Below are 21,478 nucleotides of genomic sequence, written 5' to 3'. Positions count from 1 at the left end.
ATGCTTTAAACCTAAAAACTGAAAATGGTGACTCCATAGCATTGTAAGTATCTGTTTTTATATAGCAAGGACACTGACTGAAAAATGGCTGGGAACATCAAGAGAGAGAGGGACCTTTCATTTTAAATTCCAGTACAATTTTGCATTACCTCCTCTGCTTTTCTTATATTTTATCTCTGCACTTCTGTAATGCTGCTTTGTGTAGCCTAAAGGGGAGGGGAAAGAAAGGAAGTGAAACTGTTGCATAAAAGCTTTTAATATGATTCCACAATGCTGATAAAAGCATTTTTAAGAACTACACATCTTTAAAGATTACTACTGGTATCGATATCATGCTGTATGTATTTCTACACATGCACAATCAAGTTCTAAATGTTACCTACTCTGTGATTGTGCACCCATAGCTAATTGCTCATGCTTCTGCTACAATCTTGAAATCTCAATTAACTGAACATTCAAATAAACTATTTTAAATTTGAAACATTCTTATCACAATATTGGCTTTTTAATTGGCTAAACATTAGAACAGTGTTGTACCAACTGGCACAACTAGATGGTCTCTGGCTATGTAAATTACTGTTACTCAATAACCACATGCTTTTTTCTTTCTTTACCTGCTATAATAAGAATATGACTCTTGAAAGAGAATTTCATTCTTTGGAGTAGAAACTTGATCTTCAGGCAGGCTGGTTGAAGGAACTAAAAAGCTATGCTGCTCAAGCGTCCAGTGTGGATGCTGTTGGCATCAATACAGAGAAGAGTGCACGCTTTGTTGATAAATCACAGGATACTGAAGGAATTCTCCTTTTTTGTGCTTCTTTGCTAGACAGGAGTCAATTACTTAAATAAACATTTGCTTTGAGGTTGAAAATTGTCTTGAAGTACCAACAGCAGCAGCACATAGGTACTATTCTAAGAGGAAGTGTTTTACTAATAGAAGATAATGGCCATGAATCCTTTACGTGATTACAGGTGATATTGTCCAAGAAACAACACAAGACGATACATGCTAGGAAAGTTTTACCGATGTTGTGCTGCAGAACTCCTTTGCTTCACTATCCACATAGAAAATTTAATATAGTGGAGTCAATTAAATGATAGGCATTGATGAAAGTGGATGCATCTCCTGGAATGCACCTTTCATGCTATGCTAGTGGATTGGTACTCTCTACTGCTCCATCTCATATAAGAGACTCTTTAGAAATCTAACACACCTTGTTCTATGGAATTTGCCATTCTGGCAGCTCATTTTAAAATAAAAATGTTTCACAGATCATTCAAAGCAATTATTTTCCACCTTTCACAGTTGTATGAATGCAGACTGCAATCTTAGCTCTTATTTCTGTTGTGGTTTCTATGAATGGATTAGACTAGAAGAAATGCTGTTAGCCCATGTGTTTCAGTTGAGTGTTTCTGAGTGGCTTGAATTGAAATGGGAGCCTTCTGATGCTTTAAAAAAGACTTCTAGGAATAAAAACATTCAAATTTATACTCTGGAATCAACGTTGTGACTCTGATTCTGCTAGAGCAATTATCTCACCATAACACTAGGGGTACAGAAATCTGAGGGTTGTGGCAGAAACAGGGAATGGTGATTTTGTATCTCTTGCAGTACAAGAATTAGGAGTAATTACGTGATAACAGAAGGCAACAGGTTCAAGTGAACAGAGAGATTTCTTAAACAACTGTTTGCTAAATATTTGCATTGATCTCAAAAATGACTTGAGATTTTTATGAAAGAAAAATATGGTGAAGGTTATTAAATAGTGAGATAGCAGCTTCTGGCTTGAGCCACAGAATCAGAAAAGACTGGGAGAACAGTGTGGTATAGTCTTAGTCAAAGTGTGTGGAAATCACAAAGGTTGCTGTACTGCAGCTGCGTTACTACAGTATATATCTTATATATCTGAAGATTAAATTCTTTAATGACATTAAAGGTATTTCATAATTAATACCACACATTTCATATTATTACTTAATATTAAAACTATGTTTTCAGATAATGCAATCTAATTTGTATTCCTTTGTCTGTGTAAAACATTTTGGTAGCTATTAAGAAATCCTGGATTTCTAAAATAAAAATATAAAATATTTAACATATATGAAATAAAAATTTACCAGCCCTTTCTTAGGCTTACATGTATTTTGTACAGGTCTGATTAGATTTTTCTCACATCAATTATTTAATCTTCAAGTACCAAAATACTTATTTTATGCTCATATTTGCACCCAGTAAAATCAGTGTGTATATTTTGACTTGTTCAAATCAAACAGAAAAAAACACAACAATTTCCAAATGAAATATATACATTACACAGGTTACAATATTAGATACTACATAATCAGCGTATTCAAAAAATATTCTCCTGCTGTTAAGAGAGCATCCCATTTCCTCTGCAAATCATGTTACTATAAAGAGTTTCAGTTCTCTACCTGATCCTCTGCATTTGCTTTATAGTTTTAGAATCCTTCTGAATCTTCTTTGGTATTATGCAAGTCATACTCCTTAATCATTTCATGTTCTGATCCTACATCCTGACTTAGCGCTTTTCATGTTTTTCTTCTGTAATGGGAGGGGTAGATCAGATGGTGAATAATCACAGAAACCACGAATAAAACAGCTGAGGATCACATTAAATGATTATTGCTATACTAAGTCGAAAACAGGTGAAGAGAAGTAAAAGACTCAGAAGTGCCCTTTCGAAGAGGAGCCTCCTAAATTCATGGACATCTTGCTACTTAAACCTGTAAGAATGTTTAGTATAAAGTAGTAGGTCAGTGCTTTTCTATATGCTGCATGAGAAGATGAGCTCAATGATGGGTACTAATAAAATCTGAAAATGATATTGTACAAAGCAATGTTAGCTATCTCTTTTGTATGGTGTGAGTACAATTACATAGTTACTAGCAATAACCTTACTGTCAGCTTCATCAGAAAGAGAAAGAAAGCAAATAGTCAGTCATTGGCTAAAGCATTTGGAAAGGAATTGCCTCTTGGCCATAATTCTGTAATTGCTGTTTTTCCAGATTATTGATCCATAACTTTACTTAATTTAAAAAATCAAATCTTCCATTTTGGTGGAATACTTTCACTGAAGTACTGCTCCATTGGAGCCGGTGGTAAAATTCTCACTGGCTTCAGAGAGATGAGGATTTCTGGTCAGCCACATACTGCAGTCCTCATTCACTTCCCTACAACAATTCATAGCCTGAAAACAAGATTACGTTAAGGCCCCTTGTTAAAGCTACAGAAAGGAGATTTTTCGCTGCAAGTAAAATATCTGCTCACATGGCTTTAACTCCAGTACCTTGTTTTTTATCAAACAGTCTCAGTTTTTGTGTGGTCACGAATTATGGTGCGCACCCATTTATAGTGTTTAGTAACTTTAATAGAGTTTTATTTGCAATTATTTCTTTAAAATAATTTGTTAAAAATATTTTTGACTATACAGTGCTAATGTTATCTTCAACTGTATTAACTGTCATCATTGATGGTGTTCATCACTAGTGCTTGGAGACTTGGTGGCAAGTCTACTTGCTTCTTCACTTCTGTGTCAGCAGTAGGCTCACTGTACCTTCTTAAAGACCTGCTTGCATTTGACTCCGCACACTCTTATTTCCTAGGAAGAGAAAATAATTTGAAAATTACATCTTTTACATATTATATGTGCATTATATATTCATGGGTATGTCCAGGTTAATTTCAATATATTTCTTATCAAATTAGATTGTATAGCTTGTACATATTTTAGCCTATTTTTAATCCTAATAGTACAAGTTGGTTTGGGCTTATTGTCTGGAGAAAGGTGGAGTAAGAGAAGTTACTTTGGGATCTCAGATCTTAGAAGACCAAATGTGTTCCAGGGGCATTATTGTTCATTTGTGTGTGCAACTGCGTAGGTCTTTAAAATGAGCATTCTGTACTTTGGACATATAAACAAAGTATTTGGGATGGGTTTAAGTAACAAATTCTGAGTCTGTATATTGACGATCAGTAGATCAAACTTACAAACCCAGAAATCAGCTAAAAGCCCATTCTAGCAACCCAGTGGTCATGGGTAGGATGGGGCAGGTAATTGCATACAGAAGAGTTGAGCTAGGTCTATAAACCACAGCACAGCAGTGAGTTTTGGCTGAACTTCACCATATTGATGCCTAATGCTGCCCGCTGGTCTTCTGTCTTCCATAACAGGTTTTAAAAAATCTTTGCTTGCTAATAATTGGGTCATATCTAACTGCTCATAACAATGTACATTGATTTATGAGACCTACTGTTGTTCACCTAACATCACTGAAAATGCAGTTTAATCTTCTCTATTACTGAAACTGTTGAGGTTACACCTGAGTTGCACAGACTTTGTGGGAATTTTTAGAGCTGCTGACTGGTTTTCCTGGAATAAGAAAATTGGTGGAACTTCTTAAGGAATGCATAGACAAAGATTATGTATGACATAGCAGAAGGACTGCACTTCCTATTTCAAGATAAGACTTAAATAAAGTTGTCAGAATATTTTGAGGAATTTAGGAGGTATAGTTAACTGGGAGGTTGTGCATGTTTCCTTATATTTCTTTATAAACTTTAAAATGACTTATTAAGAAGAGCTTACACTGGGTCAATAACCTTATTCACATGTGTTACCAGTCTGTTGTAAGAGAAGGTGTTTCATGATGAATTGATGAAACAAGCAGACTGGTATTGTGATTTTAGTTGGAACTGTTTTTGTTCACTGTGTATATAGGGAACCCAAAAGAAAGAGTATGCAGTAAGTCCAAAGAGATCTGCTGACAGAGATAAAAACCTGCAGAGCAGAAGCAATCAATACAATAGAAAATGGCAATAAAACTCAAAAGGAAATGGAGAATGGTCAAATAAGTCACTCACATAAAACAGAATCCAAGGAGGAAAAAGAACTACAAAGTACAGACCATAGATTGAAATGGTAAAAAAAGGAGGTGATAAACTACTAAGGGATGTGGTGCTACTTTCTACAGAACCATGGAAGGAATTAAATTAACACTTGGCTCATTGTGTAAAGTTCAATAGCATCATAAAACTATCGAAGTATCAATTTTTTAGAGGTAACTGCCCATTGTATCAAAGTACTTTCAGAAGCACAGGGCCCAGTAATCTTGGCTGATCAAAAGATACTAAATGGAACTATTTCACTGCATACGTAATGGAGAGAGTTATATTAATGAGGATTCAGAGGAATAAAGAGGACATAATTTGAAGTTCATGAAACATAAAATGTGATAAAATGTTGGGGACTGGCTTATAAAATATTTGGGTACTTCTTTTGCATTAAGTAACTTTGTACTGGCTTTTGGGTGCATGATGGACAGCTCGCAGTAAATTGTACAAGAGTCAGTTAGTGCATGGATACCTGACTGTGCTGGCAGCTACGACACTTCTCTTCACAGCCTTTTAAAGCAAAAGCATCAGATCAGTCAGGTTACGTCAGGGTACCTAAGATGGCACTGGACAGCAGTGGCACTTGCACCAGAATCTGAATTTATGACTTCTCAGATATGACTCTTGACAGCTTTAAGCACAGAAAATGGTCTGGCCTGCAGGTTTGTGGCCAGGTTGTATGGCTAGCGTATGAGTCAGAAAGGACAGCAGAAGTTTAGACTTAAAAAAAAAAAAAAAAAAAGTATTGGGAGTAGTAAATGGGAAGAGAGAATGATTGCAGGGAGATAAGAACCTGAACCTGACAAAATGGAGGCCAAAGAAATCCGAGAGCAGCTAGTGCCATCGCTTCATGTAGGTTAAATGCAGCAAGGAATAAGCTGAGCTTCAGGGCCAGACACAGCGTGGCTAATTGCAACCTGCCTGCAAACAGATTCTGAAAAGGCTGCTGGTTGGGGTCGCAGTACCAAGTGCTTTTTATCTGGGAGGTGGTGTGGAACTGCTGTAGTGTTCACATGCAGATTGAGGGGATGTTTTGTTCTGGTTTAATCAGTAGTCCATATGACATCTTGCAGCAGGATACTGGGTGCAGAGGCACAGTGCACTCTGGAGCTGTACTTCCTGATCCTATGCTCTTTAGCACTTTCACATGAGTTCCAACTCTCCAAGAAAACTGCTATTCCCAGGAGCTTCCGCAGTTCCCCAGGTGATGTCCAATTCCAGGTGACAGGGAAGAGGCTCTTCCAAGTTCCAGCAGTGATGGCAGCCTTCCTCTCTCCCATTTGAGTTATTAATTGAATCTCTCTGTCTTGTTATTGTCTTACATTCTTTCACCATCTGTAAATCTGTAATCTCTCCTATCTTGGACCATTTTTCTTTCCTTTTCCTTGAAAGGAGGCGGAAGGGGCTCCCTTCTCCTCTTGCACTTGAAACTGTGACATATATACACAGGAAATTCTGCAGTCTCATTTTCATTGCTTCACCTCTACTTCTGTTGAGGCCATGACTGCAACTATAAATTTACTTCCATCCCTACCTGCATTACATCAAGTGTGTAGTCCAGATGGTAAGGTTTATTACATACATTCCTTCTCCAAACTTGTTTCTGGGACTTCCACCATTTCTTACTTGGTAATAAGAGGCTTAGGGTACTTCTGCAAAGATTTCATCTATAACAGTTTCTGATTTGGATATTTAGAGATATTAATTTGGAGTGTTGAATGCTAAAACAACCAACCACAAGAATGAATCAAAAGTTAGATTTATTTTCTCAGCAGGAAGAGTGCATTTTATCCAAAGTAATGAAAGAGTGAGTATGCTATGAAGAGCTACGTAAAGAAAGAATAGGCATCTTCTTTCAGACCCTGTTAACTTGGAAAGATGGAAATGGTGATCAGAGAGAACATGACATTTCAGAAGCCTAATTGCTGTTTTAGTTCTCTGGGCTATAGTGCAGTTTGGGCTGTAACTATTTTAAAAGAAGAATGGTATATTTTCCCCTTACGGCTTATCGTTAGGTGTGTAATTTTACAAGCTCCCATATTGTGTATTTCAGAGTGTACAAGGACCATTCTGCTAAATGGTTTCCTCAGTGTAAACATTTCAAACCGGTATGTCCGAACAGACAGTTATCAGAAAGAGTACTGCTTTGAAATGAGGCAATTTTTGTAAGGGACTTGAAAGAATAATGGTGCCAAATTAAATTACTACTTTAGAAGCAAGTCAAATACAGCACCAACACTTAATTATGTCAAAGAATGCCAAGATAACACAGCACTACATCTTGTTTCAGTAAATAAAAGGATGGCACTTAGTGCCCATTATATGATCTTACCAGGTGCATTTCATCTCCTTCAATCCACTGAGTCCAACCACGATCTTCTTTTTCTCCTTTCTGTACACAAAGTAGCTTATCTCCATCCCAAGAAACTGTGGTCTAAGAAAATGGGCATGTTCAGCATTACTGCAGTATTTCATGATATTTTGATTACTTTCCTTAAAGAAAAACTACTCTCTAATATAATAGACTAACAAATCTCATAAGAAGAATAATTGTAGAGCATTGTAGTAATTAGGATAATTACAAAAGAAATTTGCTTAAAGAGCAAGTTGCCAACTGCCTGTCAAAACCTGCAAGGGTGAGATAAAGCTGTTTAACTGCAAGAAAAACAATCAGACAAAAATCATTATGTAAGAGTGCACTTCTTTTCCCCGCTGACAAATACAACAGCAGAAGCGATGTACAGCCTAGCACTGTATTCATAAGAGCTGAAAACTTGAGATTCAGGTCTTTTTCCACCACAAGGACTGCACAGCTGATGTACCTGAACACCGAGCCCACTGACTGGCAGCTCCAGTTATACAAGAAAGACTTGTAAATAGTGGGCTTTTTTTCCCCCCATATCTTAATCTGTCTTCTGTCATTGAGCAGAGTAGTGTGGAAGTATCAGTAAATTGATAACATTGCCAGTATCCTGTTTTGTTTAGCTGGAGCAGTAATTGAGCCAGGACTGGTAGAATACCAGTTAAGGTGTTGCAGGATGTAGCGCAGCGCTTTCCTGAGTACCTGCACTGCCTTGAGTAGTTCAACAGAACTTAATAAAATTACTTGACTATGAGAGCGCATCCTTCCACTTTGTTACTGTGGCAAGTCTTTATCCGCAGTATGCTTTTCACTTCTCCCTAAGGTAAAAACAGGAACATTCTGTAGAATTTTTGTAGTGGAAAAGGAAAGATTAGTGGCAGTTTGTGCTGCATTACGATAGCTTAGCATAGATACTAGCACACTGCTTTCAAACCAGCTTGAATGAAATGAATCTGAGGACTAGCTATAGATTTACTGTCTACCTCGTGTAAGTGTTCAGGCCACTGCCTGTATAAGCAGCCCAATATGGATAAATTCTGATCTATTTAATTAAAGGAAAACAATGCATCCATCCTGCATGGTTTCTAAGAAAAGAAGCCATCCTACATTTTTCATTCTATGAATTGAAGTAAGTTCAACATTGAAGAACTATGCAGACCAATTTAATTTGTGTATGTCACAAGCAATTAATTCTTAAACGATAACCATGATAGTATGATAGCCACCCATCTATAAATGAGTACAGCCAGAATTCTCCACCCATGGGAAGCTTTAGGCTAAACAAGCATGGAAAAATGAATCACCAGAAAGAGTGCCAGCAAAGATAATCGTATGCAAGGCATTAGGGGTGATCCAATATAATCTATTTGCACCACGTGGGGTTTCTTAAGAATCACAGAATGGCCTGGGTTGAAAAGGAGCACAATGCTCATCCAGTTCCAACCCCCTGCTGTGTGCAGGTCGCCAACCAGCAGCCCAGGCTGCCCAGAGCCACATCCAGCCTGGCCTTGGATGCCTGCAGGGATGGGGCATCCACAGCCTCCTTGGGCAGCCTGTTCCAGTGCCTCACCACCCTCTGTATGAAAAACATCCTCCTAATATCCAACCTAAACCTCCCGTCTTAGTTTACAACCATTCCCCCTTGTCCTATCACTATCCACCCTTGTCAACAGCCATTCCCCCTCCTGTTTATTTATATGCTCCTTTCAAATACAGGAAGGCCACAATGAGGTCTCCCTGCAGCCTTCTCTTCTCCAAGCTAAACAAGCCCAATTCCCTCAACCTTTCCTCGTAGGAGAGGTGCTCCAGCCCTCTGATCATCTTAGTGGCCCTCCTCTAGACACATTCCAAGAGTTCCACAAAAGCCTTATTTGTCCTCACTAAAAATCTCTCTGATTTGTAAAATGCAGTGGCAGTTTTTTCTGTTCAGTCATGTAAAATAACGCATTTAAACCTAGTAGCAGATAACATTTTAAAAATGCCATCTCCTTTCAAGGTTTAAAATGCTAATGCAGGGGGGAACAACACACTGCAGCAAAGCTGTACTTAAGAGAGCCCGTGTGGTTGCCATTGTTAGTATCGGTTTACGTATCTATTTTGAATCTACAGATATCCAGTTGGAAAGTAGAAGATAACAAATAACACTAAGTTTATATCTCAAGGCTTTCTGATGATTCTAAACCGTGAATATATCAGAAAGTAAACTTTATTTCTGCCAGGGACCTACAGATGCAAGAGGTACTGGGAAATGAGTCATTTGCATATGCAGATTTTCTTAGTAGCAGTACTTATTTCTATCCATTAAGCACTAACTTAATCATAGATAAATTGTTAGATTAGCTGTAAAGTTAAATTTTGTACCATTACATGCGAGTTCCAAGGCAATATACCATCATAAAATCAGATCCAATGTTATTACACCTACTCACATGCAAAGTCAGTTATTGTGGAAGTTTCTAGTTTTGATACTTTGCTATTTTAGTAGGCCTGGGGACACTAGAGAAATGTTTGTGGCAACTCAAAGAACTTTTTCAGCCTCTGAGAGTTTTAAAAACATTTTCATCTCAGAAAACACACTTTTTTCTCCTTGTTGTTGTTTGGTTTTCCTAATCGAGATTAGACACTGCTTCTGGTGATCCAGTGACAACCACATGGAGTAAAATATCACTGACCACTACCCATGCCATTTTATCAGAATTCCCAGATGTTATCCTTTTTCTTCCTTTCTCAGAAATGTAACTACTGATGGGATGTGAGGATGCCGTACAGTTTCTGATTTTTGTATTTGCTATGAAGGTTATAAAGGACAGAATACATTATATGGCAAAAGAACACGTTATCCTCTTTAGCAGAAACAACTGCTTCATGACAATAAGATTAATTGGTAGGATTTTTATATTTTCTTTCTTTAGGTGATATTCTAAATTCTGATATAAGACCCAAATAACACAAAAGACAGAAATTTCTCTTTTAAGTCAGATCAAAGAGGAACAGTAAGTTCTTCAATTCCAAATATCTCTGAGGTTGGAATTGTTATGGCTACTGTAAGTGCACTGTTAGCTGCAAATAATCTACCCTTTCCCAGCAACAAAGACAGCAATACTTACCTTATTTTCAAATATTTGAGCCAGAACATAACAACATCCCAGAAAAATTAGTAAATATCAGTGCTTTTGTTGTAAATAACAATTATTTTAGAGCTTTCCTTTAGGCACAGACACTCCTTCCTTTGTGTATGTGGAATATTTTTCACTGACTACTGACTGGGAGAATCACTGTAGCTCCAAAAATGTAGGTTTTCTTTTGTGTTCATAACTGCTAATATGCTGTTCATATTTTAAGTGAGAAAATAAACTATTTATGTATTCCCCACCACTTTTGACATTCTCCACAGAGTCCCTTTAAATTCCCACATTAACTTAACAACAGCATAATAGCAGCATAAAGAAAAAGATGTCTTGAAGAAAAGAAGAATGGTAGGGAGATAACGTAGGCAATTAAGATCTACGAACAGGCGGTGCTTGGATTCTCTTATGCCTTCAAATTCTGTTTTAAGCTGATTTTTCTCTAAAGAGAGATTTAGATCAGATGTCAGGGGGAAGTTCTTTACTGAGAGAGCGGTGCGGCGCTGGAATAGGTTGCCCATAGAGGTTGCGGATGCCTTGTCCATGGAGGTTTTTAAGGCCAGCTGGATGAGACCCCAGGCAATCTGATCTAGTATTAGATCAAGTGGCAAGAGCAGCAGTGAAATCTTGTCAAGTTAAAATAGGTAATACTTCCAGCTTCTAGTGGTAAGGCATGTTGACCTACAGCCAGGTATACTGAATTGTGTAATTTACTGAAATACTCATCAAACAAACTGATTTATCAGAAAAATCTGCATTGTCAAATTGCATAAACATTTATTGTTGGCAATGCACAGTGTTTCTCATTCCTGCGTTGGCTGTTCCTTATGTGCTAGCTTGTGTGCTGTGCAGCTGAAGACACCTAGTGTATTTTACGGGTGAATGAAATACAATTTTCTCCTTAAGTAGCCAATGAACATTTTCTGCTGAAGCTACATAGATTTTTGACGTACTACATTTACAAATATGAATTGCAGCTACTATCTTTCATCAAAAATGTTATTGATTTCCCATCTTTCGGAGAAACACAGCAGTACAGTTTCCATTTTTCTTCTGCTTCCCTTCACAGTGTTGTCTCTATATTACAGTGCAGTAAATGACCGCAGTGCCCTAGGACTGCATGATACAATCCATGCTCTGTCTCAATTCAGTAATTCTGTGCTTATGGGAATTACTAGTCATTTTACAACTGTAATTATGATTTAGGAAAAAATTAAACCATGAAAAGCAATTGTTTAGATCAGACAGATACAGGAAAATCCACTTTCAGATGTGTCCTTTGTTTCCAACTAAAACCAAATAAAATATTCTAGAATTTTCAGTCAAGCACTGCAGTGTATCCAATTAGATATTAATTAGATGCTCAAGACAAGGCTTTTTCACCTGAACTATCAAAGTGATATAAAAACACCTGGTAAGCAGTTGTCAGGTAAAATATTCATCAACTGAAGCGTTGATGGAATAAACTCACATTGATATCACAACCACTATAATGCAATGATGAAAACACGTTCATTAGCATCACAGTCACTACCTGTGACCTTTTGCATAGGAGGCGTACTCTACATTGCTAACAGGAGGGCAACAACTACATTAAACATGTCACCTCTCCAGCAACTCCTTTGATCTCACCAAATCTATAGCTGGTAGGTTGTTGACATAAAATACTGAGAAAAGAGCACACTCAAGCAAAAAAATACAGATGCTTTTCTGTTGCTCTTTCAATTCCACAGCTGAAATTAGGCAAAATTAGTTTTCTAAGAAAAGTCTGATCCAGAAATACTGGGAACACGTAGAAAAATCAAGTCGAAGAATGAAATCTATAGGTAATTTTTCAAAGAGCCTCGAGTTAAATGAGATATCTACCATAACAGTTTAGATATTCTAGAGTCAAAAAATAAATTTGTGATAAAGACATTCAGTTAATTTCTAATACTACTTAAACCCATCTTCTGCCTTCTTACAATTATTTTTTCAAAGTGATTTTTTTTATTTAGGTCCATGTTCACAGTAGCTGTTTTCATGGACTTCTGAGGCAAACCTTACTAAGTTGAGTAATTTCCTTGCTCCTTCTCTACATGTGCTATGACAAATTGCAGCTAATTTCAGTAGGTTTAGACTGTAACAGCCAGAATTGATTTGAAGTTATAAGGATCCATAGCAGTTAAGCAATACTTCCATAAATAAGATTTTTTTGAGTTTTGATAGCTTTGAGAAAAAAAGACCTACTGAACTAAACACTCGGAGCCAGGAAATTCCAGTCACCTTCAGCAAGATGGAACTGCACAAGTGCCAGGAGGACATGGGAAGAGAGAGTAATAGCTCTGGATTCTGGCTTTGAGTGTCTGGCTCCAATATGATCTGCAGCAGCCAGGCACTTCACTTGTAAGAAAGCTGCTGTACTCTTCCACCACAGCCCACTCATTCTCAAACTCAGCCCATTTTTTTTTTTCATAGACAGTTGTTTGCAAACCAGTTGAAAGGCTAAGCAGGGCCATATGAGGTTTTAGTTATGGTGGTCCAGACTTCATTGAGCCTTTGTAGACTACAATCTTAATTCTGAATCCTCCTGCTCAGACCAATTTTGGTAATTGAGAAGGAAGGCTTAGAGATGTGGGACAGTTCAGACTGGAGAAGACAGAGGAGATCTTATCAACGCTCATAAGCACGGCGGGGAGGAGAAGTGAAGTGGATGGGGCCACACACTTTTCAGCAATGCTCAGTGATAGGACAAGGGGCAACAGGCACAAACTGAAGCATAGGAGGTTTTGCCTTCTCAGAGGCTTACAGAGCACCAGAACAAGCTGCCCATAGAGGTGGTAGGGGTCTCCTTCTCTGGAGAAATTCAAAACCTGCATGGACATCTTCCTATATAAGCTATTCTACTGGACCTGCTTTAGCAGTGGAGTTGGGACTAGATAATCTCTAGAGATCCCCTCCAACCCCCGTGATTCTGTGAGTGCATGAACCACCACGCTACAGAGTGAAAATCCTGAAAGATGCAATAATAGAGATGTATCACCAAGAACATCAAGATAAGGTCTCTATCTGGCAACCCAGTACTATGGCTGGTTTTTTTTTTTTCAGTTGTCCTGATTCTTGACTGTGTTCTGGCTCTGATTTACTGTGTTTGAGTACAAAATAGCAATATGCTGGAAAATGTAAGCAGCTGCCAATAAGGTCACTACTATATTTAAGAACTTAAATGGAAAGAGACTACTGTTTCCATAAGGAACTATCAGTACACGTGGTCAATAGGTTCCAAAGTACAAATTGTTTGAAGATCCAGCTGATCTTAAAATTTGATTCAGAAATATGAATGGCCCACAACCCATTACTCCTCCTACCTTAAGTTCTAATTAAATTAAGATACTCAATTTTTCTTTTCTACATAAAAGCAGCTTAGGATTATGAAGATAAACTGCTACAAAGGAGAAGCCTGACAATCTGAAAAAAACTGCAGAAGCATTTCTTAATTGTCAGGATCACTTATCTGTTGAGAGAAATAAACTGCTTGTTTGTTCTGTTCATCATCATCCCATGAATTCCAGTCACTCTTCCCAAAATCTAACAAATTATTCTGTTAGTATTGAAAATTAAGAAGTGAAGTTATTGTAGTTTTATACCTGAAAGATCCATTTGAAATAAGGGTTCACTTAACGTAACGTCTTCCAAAGAGACAGATCTCAAAAAACATAATATGTGGGCTTATTTTGTCTCTACTACACGAAAACATCTATTAAACATTCTCCAACAGAAAAATGAGTGATAGGATTCTTGGACTTTATTGCAATATATCGTTTCTAGAGAGAGACTATACGTGTTTAGCTATCCTGTAGCTAGGGAGGATGCTAAAGCCTTTATCAATCTTTCGCTCGCATACCAACTTCGGTTGAACCCTGTAAAAGCAGCTATAAATCTAACCTCCCATTTAATCATTCCTGCTTTAAGCCAAGCAGCAACAGAAGCTTCCAGAGTTAACTAATAGGAAAACGCTGGTAGCACAAAGCAGAACATTTCTCAGCTTTTTGTGGGGCTGGCACATGTGACATATCATAATGGGTATCTATAACTATATAACTCTGAAATGTGTTTGTGTGCCATTACAAACTTACAAGCTCAGATCATTGAAAGACAAGCTGGTTAAAATGTGGGCATTCTGTACCTGACTGATAAGCTTAGTGAAATCCACTGTAATAAAAAAAAAAAAAGACACTTCTAGAAGTGTTGCTTTGGTGACTGTCAGCATCTCCATTCCTAGCAAACAGAACTGCAATGACAAGTTTTAGATCAAAGGGTAAGCTACTGTCAGTGTCAGAACTTAAAATGTTCAAATAGCTTATTTTGAATCCTTGCTCATAGGAGCAGAGAGGGAAAGGGAGAGACATTCCAGGCTTTGGAGGAGTGGAATAAGCATTCTGGTTAGCACATGGTGTTTTATTTCTTAGGAATGGTTAGGTTTTATGTTATTGAAATAAAACTGTAAGAATCTTAAAAAATGGGATGACTTCTGATATCCTATATCAGAAGGATATATCAGCAGAAAAGGAGTAGAAAACAAATCTAATTCACTTTGTGCAAGGATCAGAATTGACTCTAAGACATTTATTAAATTAACATGCATAACTGATTTGCTCTCTGCATAAGCTTAGCAAGAAGCAGTTGTCCATAACACTAATGGTTTTTCATTCAAAAAGGAGTTAGGCAAGTCAGGTTCTCAGGTTTTCATCAGATTATTTCTGCTTGCACACTGCATTACTTGCACCTGGAGAACTGTAGGAGATAGTAAAGCTGAAATGCTAAGCCCACTCAAAACCATCCTGCCCACAGAGCTTTCAGAACATTAGCAGTGATTTTGTGAGTAACTAGCTCAAAGCTTACAGTTCGTCTCAGGTAGTAGAAATGAATCTAGCACTGCAACATTTGACGTTAATGACATCTTAATGTGTATGACAAAATATTCTAGAGATCTCATCTGACATCATGTCACAAATGTGCTGAGCGTATCACTTACTGCTAATATGCAGTAATGCCAAAAAAGGCCTGCAATGTGAAACAGACAAAAAAAAGGAAAAAAGAGAAGAAATAGCTCCTCTCTACTTAGGCACAGAGACTGAACCGGAATTTGAGAGAGCCTGAGGCAGATCCAAGGCTGGATCTCTGCTCGCTAGAGCCCCAGAGAGGTTGACTGGAGAACTGTTCTTCCTCACCTGGAGCCAGTAGTTTGTAAAAGGTCAGAAACACAAAACTACATGAAAGCTACTTCCTCTGAATTAAAACCCCTTAAAGTCAGAGATTAGCCCAGTAAGAAGCTGGAGATAATACTGCAGAGAAAGGGAGCACAAGATTTGAGAGAAGTCTTTGTATATATGTGTATATTCTAGACATCTCCCATCGATTGCCATTCTAGAACAAAGCTTTTTCCAATATAATAAATGAGAAAATACAAGCCCAAATAAAAAAATTGAAGTAATTTTTAAAAAGAAAGTGACACCATTCATAGAGGTATAGAAATGAAAGCGTTGAATCACAGGGATCAAGTAAAGACACATTGCTGACCTTGCATCTTACTTAACAAAAATATTCCTTTTGCATCTTCTCATTCTATGCGGACTCCCCACCAAAATTCCAAGTGTCCTAGCGCTTGCTTTTTCTAACAGCAAAGCATTCATTGCATTGCCTACTCTAAACTAGATTAACAGCTGTGAATTCCATTTCTGCTATTAAAGGAACCCTGCTGAAGTAACAGTTTAAAAAAGTTTAATGAGCCATGTAATTTTAATAGCACTTTTTTCTGACCTTGCAACAGTATAAATCAAATTATGCCTTGAGTACCTTAAGTTCACTGCATTTTTTCCTGAATACAAACTAGGCAGGACTCATTTCTTGCTTGGAATACAGGGAATACAGTCTTTTTGGCAGCACTTTGCCTATCATTAGTGCTCTCTCCTGAGTGGGCAGCTATCGTAATGCTTGGTTTTAGGAAACAGAAATTTTATGTTCTAAAGCAAGTCCTCACTTTCCAAGATAAACAGAATCATAGAAGTATTGATATCAGTACCCTTTAAGAAAATGAAATCATCCAAAAACGTGCTGCAGACAAGAAAGAGATGGTTAAAGATGGAAAAAAAAAACCCAAAACTGTTAAGGATTATCCATCTGAATTATCTCAGAAAAGCTTCCAGCAAAAACTAAGTGACCAGCAACAATAAGGAAAACAACCCTAAGTGAAATGAAGAAAGGCAGCCTACACTGTCGTAAGACTTGTTATCGTCATACCTTTGCCTTTCTTCTAAATTTAGACTTAGCAAAGCTGGTCAGCTTTTACTCATTGCACACTATTGATTTTGAAGTATTGTAATTACTCGCAGTTTCAAAGACGTGTTTTACAACTGAACGGTGGACAAAATTTTAGAGACATACACAGGAAGACTAGTCCAACTGTTCTCCCATTGCCTCTAAAAGCCATTGAACCATACATCATAGCTCCTACGTATAAGGAAAGGAAACATCAAAAACCGCATTCATCCTTCACTCTTATGGTGGCTTTCCTCATACCACCACTCCAGGAATATTCTAGCATTTATCAGCTCAGCTCTGTAACACTCCTTTCACAAGGCACCTGTCCCTCTGGAGTTGTCTCTTTGCTTAAAACTGCAAATCTTTACTGACGTTTTGGTTGTTAGACTTGGACTGAAGCTGCATCTCAAGAACAACTTCTTGTACTTGTCTTTCTTTGGAAAAGCTGAGGTTTCATAAAAATGCCTTTTATGAGAGAATTGAACTGTTACGTATGATACATTACAGGCAATGATTAGATTGACCTTACAGAGCAGCAGTTGGTATCTTCTGATGTGGGAGACCACAAAGAGATACGAGAGACTTCTGAAAGCCATTCTGAAGTTGCATGCCTAAGTCATATTTAACAAAGAAACTAATTGTTAGTATTAGCGTGACCACAACTTTTTTTTTCCCCCAAGGCAAATCGATGCTGATACATCCTGTTTACAATTCTGAGTGATTTTGCAAACCACCAATAGGTACATTTTTTTAAAGAACAGTTAGAAGTAAACTAGATTCTATTCCAAATCTAATAACTGCTGTAAATGACTGGAATAGTCTCTTATTTCTTCCTTCTCATTCGATATTTTACATCCTTTCCTATTACTCAATTTAGAAATGTCAAGTAGAGAATACTGGCCTATTACAAATAGTGAAACGTTTCAGGGAACCAAGACTTACATGTTTTACCTGTTCTGCATTTCAGAAGCAGGACTGGGCAGGGGCCACATTTTCACGTCTTCTGAATTCTATTTTATTTTTTTAAGCACAGTGGTTGTCTGATAGAGCTTGTGAGAACTCACTGAAGGCACGCGCTAGCAAAATTACTTCATTCTGCCAGCTGAAGGATGTTTTAGTTGGGAGTTTAATGGTTCTTAAGTATAGGTAGTGCTTAGCTGGAGATAATTCTGTACACATGCATATCAGTAGTTCACTGAATTAAACAATGGGAACTTTGCATATTTTTAGCCCTTAAGCAGATAAGTTGACCATTGCTATCTTTGAAAGCACTTTAGCCAAGAAAATCTAAGACCTTCTTCAGGTTCATATTTGCTCAATGGATCTGGTCTTTATCTCAAATGAAGAGCCTTCCAGAAGTCATATGATATTGGGCCCTTCCCTTTACACACATACACTTCACCTTTCCGCAGTTTTTTCTTCTGTTTCATGCTCTTACGCTCTATAACAAGGAGTACAGAGGGATTAGTTGAGAACCTTCCTTGCTGTTCACCTGCCCCTTTTTTCCCCTATTCTTCCAGGTCATTCCCTTTCCTGCCATTTACAAAGCAAAAGCAAGTTAGTCTAGTGTTAGAGAATAACATACTGCACAGATGTACATCTTTCTAAGACTGGAAACCTATTAATTCTATTTTGTATTACTTCTCTATATTCCCTGCTGAAATAATTTTCTTTTACTTATCTTCACTGTGGGATATCACAGGCATTTTATGCTCTTGAACACAAAAGAAAATGTCCAGCTGTATATATGTGAAGAACTTGGTATTCTCAAGTTCTCCCTGATAACGGGTATTTATCAATCAACTATCAATTAACGGGTATTTATCAATAAGCTGGAAAATATTGTCTCTTTGGCAGGCAAACAGAGCTCATAATGCAGAGACCTCAGTGCTAGCTTATTGACTGTGAAGATTTGTTCCAGTTAGGCTAATGAACACATCGCTCTACCACATACACCCAGGAAGGAACGAGCACAGAAAAACAGCTTTGGAGCACCTGACCATTGTTTCAGATGGGGAAGGATACCTGGCCCTGAAACGAGTTGATTTCTTCTACTGTAAAGCATCTGTCAGTAAAGAGATTCTGAAAATCTAAATGCAGATGTCTTCCAGACTAACAAATATTCCAGAGTAACTGAGAACATTGAAGCTACTATTCATTAATTGCTAGAACTTTGTCATGATTCTGATTACAATTATATTCCATTAATGTAAAGGCATGCTAAAAGCCGTGCACATCTCAAACTGAGAAGTATAAATACAGTTTTAGGAGTAGCCACAAAAAAAGAAAAGGCTTATAGATGTAGTCTATGCAAAGCCTTAATAGCCTTGTTTTCATTTCGTCAGTTGTTACAGTTCTAATTCTTACCATGCATTTGCGATCATCCACCCCAGCTAAATCCTCTTCAAACTCCTTTCCTACATCAAATTCCATGATGTAGTTTCTAAAAGTGCTTAGCGTTTTAATAATCATATGATCTCCATTCTGAAAGATTTCTTTGTCAGGTTTTAGCAAGTTTGCTATTTTTCTTACAGCAACATTTACATCTGAAAAAGAAAAAGAGAGTTACTTTAATACAGAAACATCTACCAGAAAAAGAGGCTTGTAGCTCTTGGGAGAGATTAGGTGAAGGTAAGTGCCCAGATACTTCAGGCCAGCTTGTTAAAAAAAAAGTCTACAGCCCAGTTCTGTTGCCTACATTTATGCCTTGTTTTGCTACTTGTATTTGACAGTTAATAAGGGTACTAGAATTTCTGCAGGAGTAGTAGCTTTTTATGTACTTCATCACACGCAAACACACAAAACTGCCTCAAGTACATTACCATCTCTGTAGCATGCAAAACTTTCACTCTCTCAAATTATATTTGGGTTTTAAATTTAAAGTCTGCAACTTACCTCTTTCAGCTATGTAGTTTAGTCACTACACTTGGAAACTCCATGTCAAAAAGTGGACTGCTTAAGAGAATTTTGCACAGAGCAGTTTTTAGTTCCTGAAGAAATTGTTTCTCACAAAAATGCTTTATGACCATACAAGTAGAATAGATTCATGAGAAGATTAGGATAGTCTGCATTTATTGATCACTTATAAGAAACATGAAGGGAACCTTACCCAGTGCTTTGAGATACTCCTCAAAATTGTCATTGCTGATCATTTTCCAGTAACCATTGAAATCTGCAGGCATCCCTACTCCAGGTAATTGTCAAAATCAGCCTCAGGTTCTGCACCTTACAGCTCACTGCCTTTCTTTGTGGCAAATCTGAACTCTGGTTTCTTTTATCTGGTTTTTACACCACGTAGCTATGCAAGTCCTTCTAATCCGATTATTGCTGAAGTGTTGCCTTTAAATCCTTCCACAAGGCTGAACCTCTGAGATTTCTACTGACAGCAGGATGACTTGATTTAAACAGAATGAAACATTCATCTTCCCTGTAACTTCTGTAAAGCTACTGATTATCTAGAAATTCATTTTAACCATAACAACTCTTCTTTTTTAATGCCACTAAGAAACAAGATTCTTTAAATGGCTTTAGTTTAGGTTATTAGCCAAGGCTATACAAGTGTATACCTTGTGTGCTTTTTTTAAGGGACATCCTACTTCTTAGAGTACATCCATCTATTTTATGCCTTCTTTATGGAAAAGAAGGCCTAAGAACTCTCATACAGCAATTTGTGTCTGCATTAACTTATTCCGTGAGCTCCTTAATTCTGCCTGTTGAGTTGTTTGGGCAGCTGAGGATTCAAAAAGGGGCATTTAGACATAAGCAGCAGTGGTTAGTTCCATACGTGAATAAATAGTGCATCACAACAGAATGCACACTCTCAGTTAATTTAAGCAACATTGGAGCAAAGAAGTAGCACTTCATAGACATTAACTTCTCATATGCCTTTACAGCAATAATTTGTTTCCTAAATAAATAATGTATATATATATTTTTTAAATAATACTAGTAAGTGATTGAAAACAAGAAACTCTTAAAGCTAAAAAAAACTGCATTCTGTTTTAAGGTGTAAAGCTATAATGGGATGGAAAGTGCTGCGATTATAGCAGGGTGGCAAAGTCTTAGGATGCAGCAAATGACAACAGACCCACGTGCAGCAGCTGCAAATGCAGAAATGAAGGAAAAGAGCTGCTCACCTTTGGAAAGCCTCAGGTAGGCAAGGATCTCTAGCAAGAAATGCCTCACCTCTACTGCCAACCCTTAAATGAAGTCTGGAAAGGGGTGGATCCTGGCTCCATTCTTCTGGTCGCTCAGGTACATTGCATGCACCTGCCTCTCTTTTCAGGTGCTCAATCATTGTTTCAGGCTCTGACTTAGCATTTCCTCTACATAAGGATAAGAGCAATCACCAACTTGAAGCAAGCAACTCAAACAAATTACTTGTATATTGCATCCAGTGCTTCCAAAAGTTAGAATCAAACAATATAAGACATACGTAAGCAACAAATCCCGCTAGACTAGGAGAGAAAATTCTTATCTACAAAGATATTGAAATGCCACAGGTTTGGGATTTTAGCAGAAAGTATCTATCATATAACAGAAATCTGTGTTGGCAATATAAAGGTACCTAACTAACATGACCTGCAGGGAGCAAGGGAACATTTGCTTTATAAGAGATTCAAAAAGCATTATTGCTTTACCTTTGTGTACAAACACAAAAGTACAGAAGAAATTAGGCTGTCTTCTTACACCCTTTTAAGTTTGAAAGCCTGAAGATCTCTATTCACTTTGCAGTAAGCAGCTCTCTTCCTTGCTGTAAAGAAGAGATAGAAGCACAAC

General features: G+C 37.5%; 2 protein-coding genes across 4 annotated transcripts in view; both read right to left on the bottom strand.

Annotated features, from left to right (window-relative positions):
• Positions 1 to 1,108: 1,108 nt before the first annotated feature.
• RBP1 (retinol binding protein 1) lies at positions 1,109 to 19,881 on the bottom strand. Its single transcript, XM_048954392.1, has 4 exons — positions 19,809 to 19,881; positions 19,067 to 19,245; positions 7,245 to 7,346; positions 1,109 to 3,620 (listed from the first exon to the last, which is right to left on the bottom strand). The coding sequence occupies exons 1-4, from the start codon at positions 19,879 to 19,881 to the stop codon at positions 3,567 to 3,569; spliced, it is 408 nt and encodes a 135-aa protein (XP_048810349.1). The 3' UTR covers positions 1,109 to 3,566.
• NMNAT3 (nicotinamide nucleotide adenylyltransferase 3) overlaps positions 19,225 to 21,478 on the bottom strand; it is a 31,050-nt gene continuing 28,796 nt past the window's right edge. The window contains exon 6 of one of the 3 annotated variants that reach the window (XM_048954387.1): positions 19,225 to 19,245. In XM_048954387.1, coding sequence (XP_048810344.1) covers positions 19,240 to 19,245 — 6 coding nt within the window. In that variant the 3' untranslated portion in view covers positions 19,225 to 19,239. Of the gene's footprint in view, positions 19,246 to 20,624; positions 21,453 to 21,478 lie in introns of those variants that run through there. The other 2 variants (XM_048954390.1, XM_048954389.1) reach the window with 2 other exon arrangements.

Source organism: Lagopus muta, chromosome 9, assembly GCF_023343835.1.
Source record: "Lagopus muta isolate bLagMut1 chromosome 9, bLagMut1 primary, whole genome shotgun sequence".
NCBI lineage: Eukaryota > Metazoa > Chordata > Aves > Galliformes > Phasianidae > Lagopus > Lagopus muta.
This window is presented reverse-complemented; position numbering and strand designations above follow the sequence as displayed.

Excerpts from the sequence above, each read along its gene's own strand:
- RBP1 (XM_048954392.1), bottom strand. The coding sequence starts at position 19,881 with ATGCCTGCAGATTTCAATGGTTACTGGAAAATGATCAGCAATGACAAT. Across the intron at positions 7,347-19,066 it reads TGGATGATCGCAAATGCATG|ACCACAGTTTCTTGGGATGG; the intron begins GTAAGAATTAGA and ends CCATTTTCTTAG. Across the intron at positions 3,621-7,244 it reads AAGGAGATGAAATGCACCTG|GAAATAAGAGTGTGCGGAGT; the intron begins GTAAGATCATAT and ends TTCTCTTCCTAG.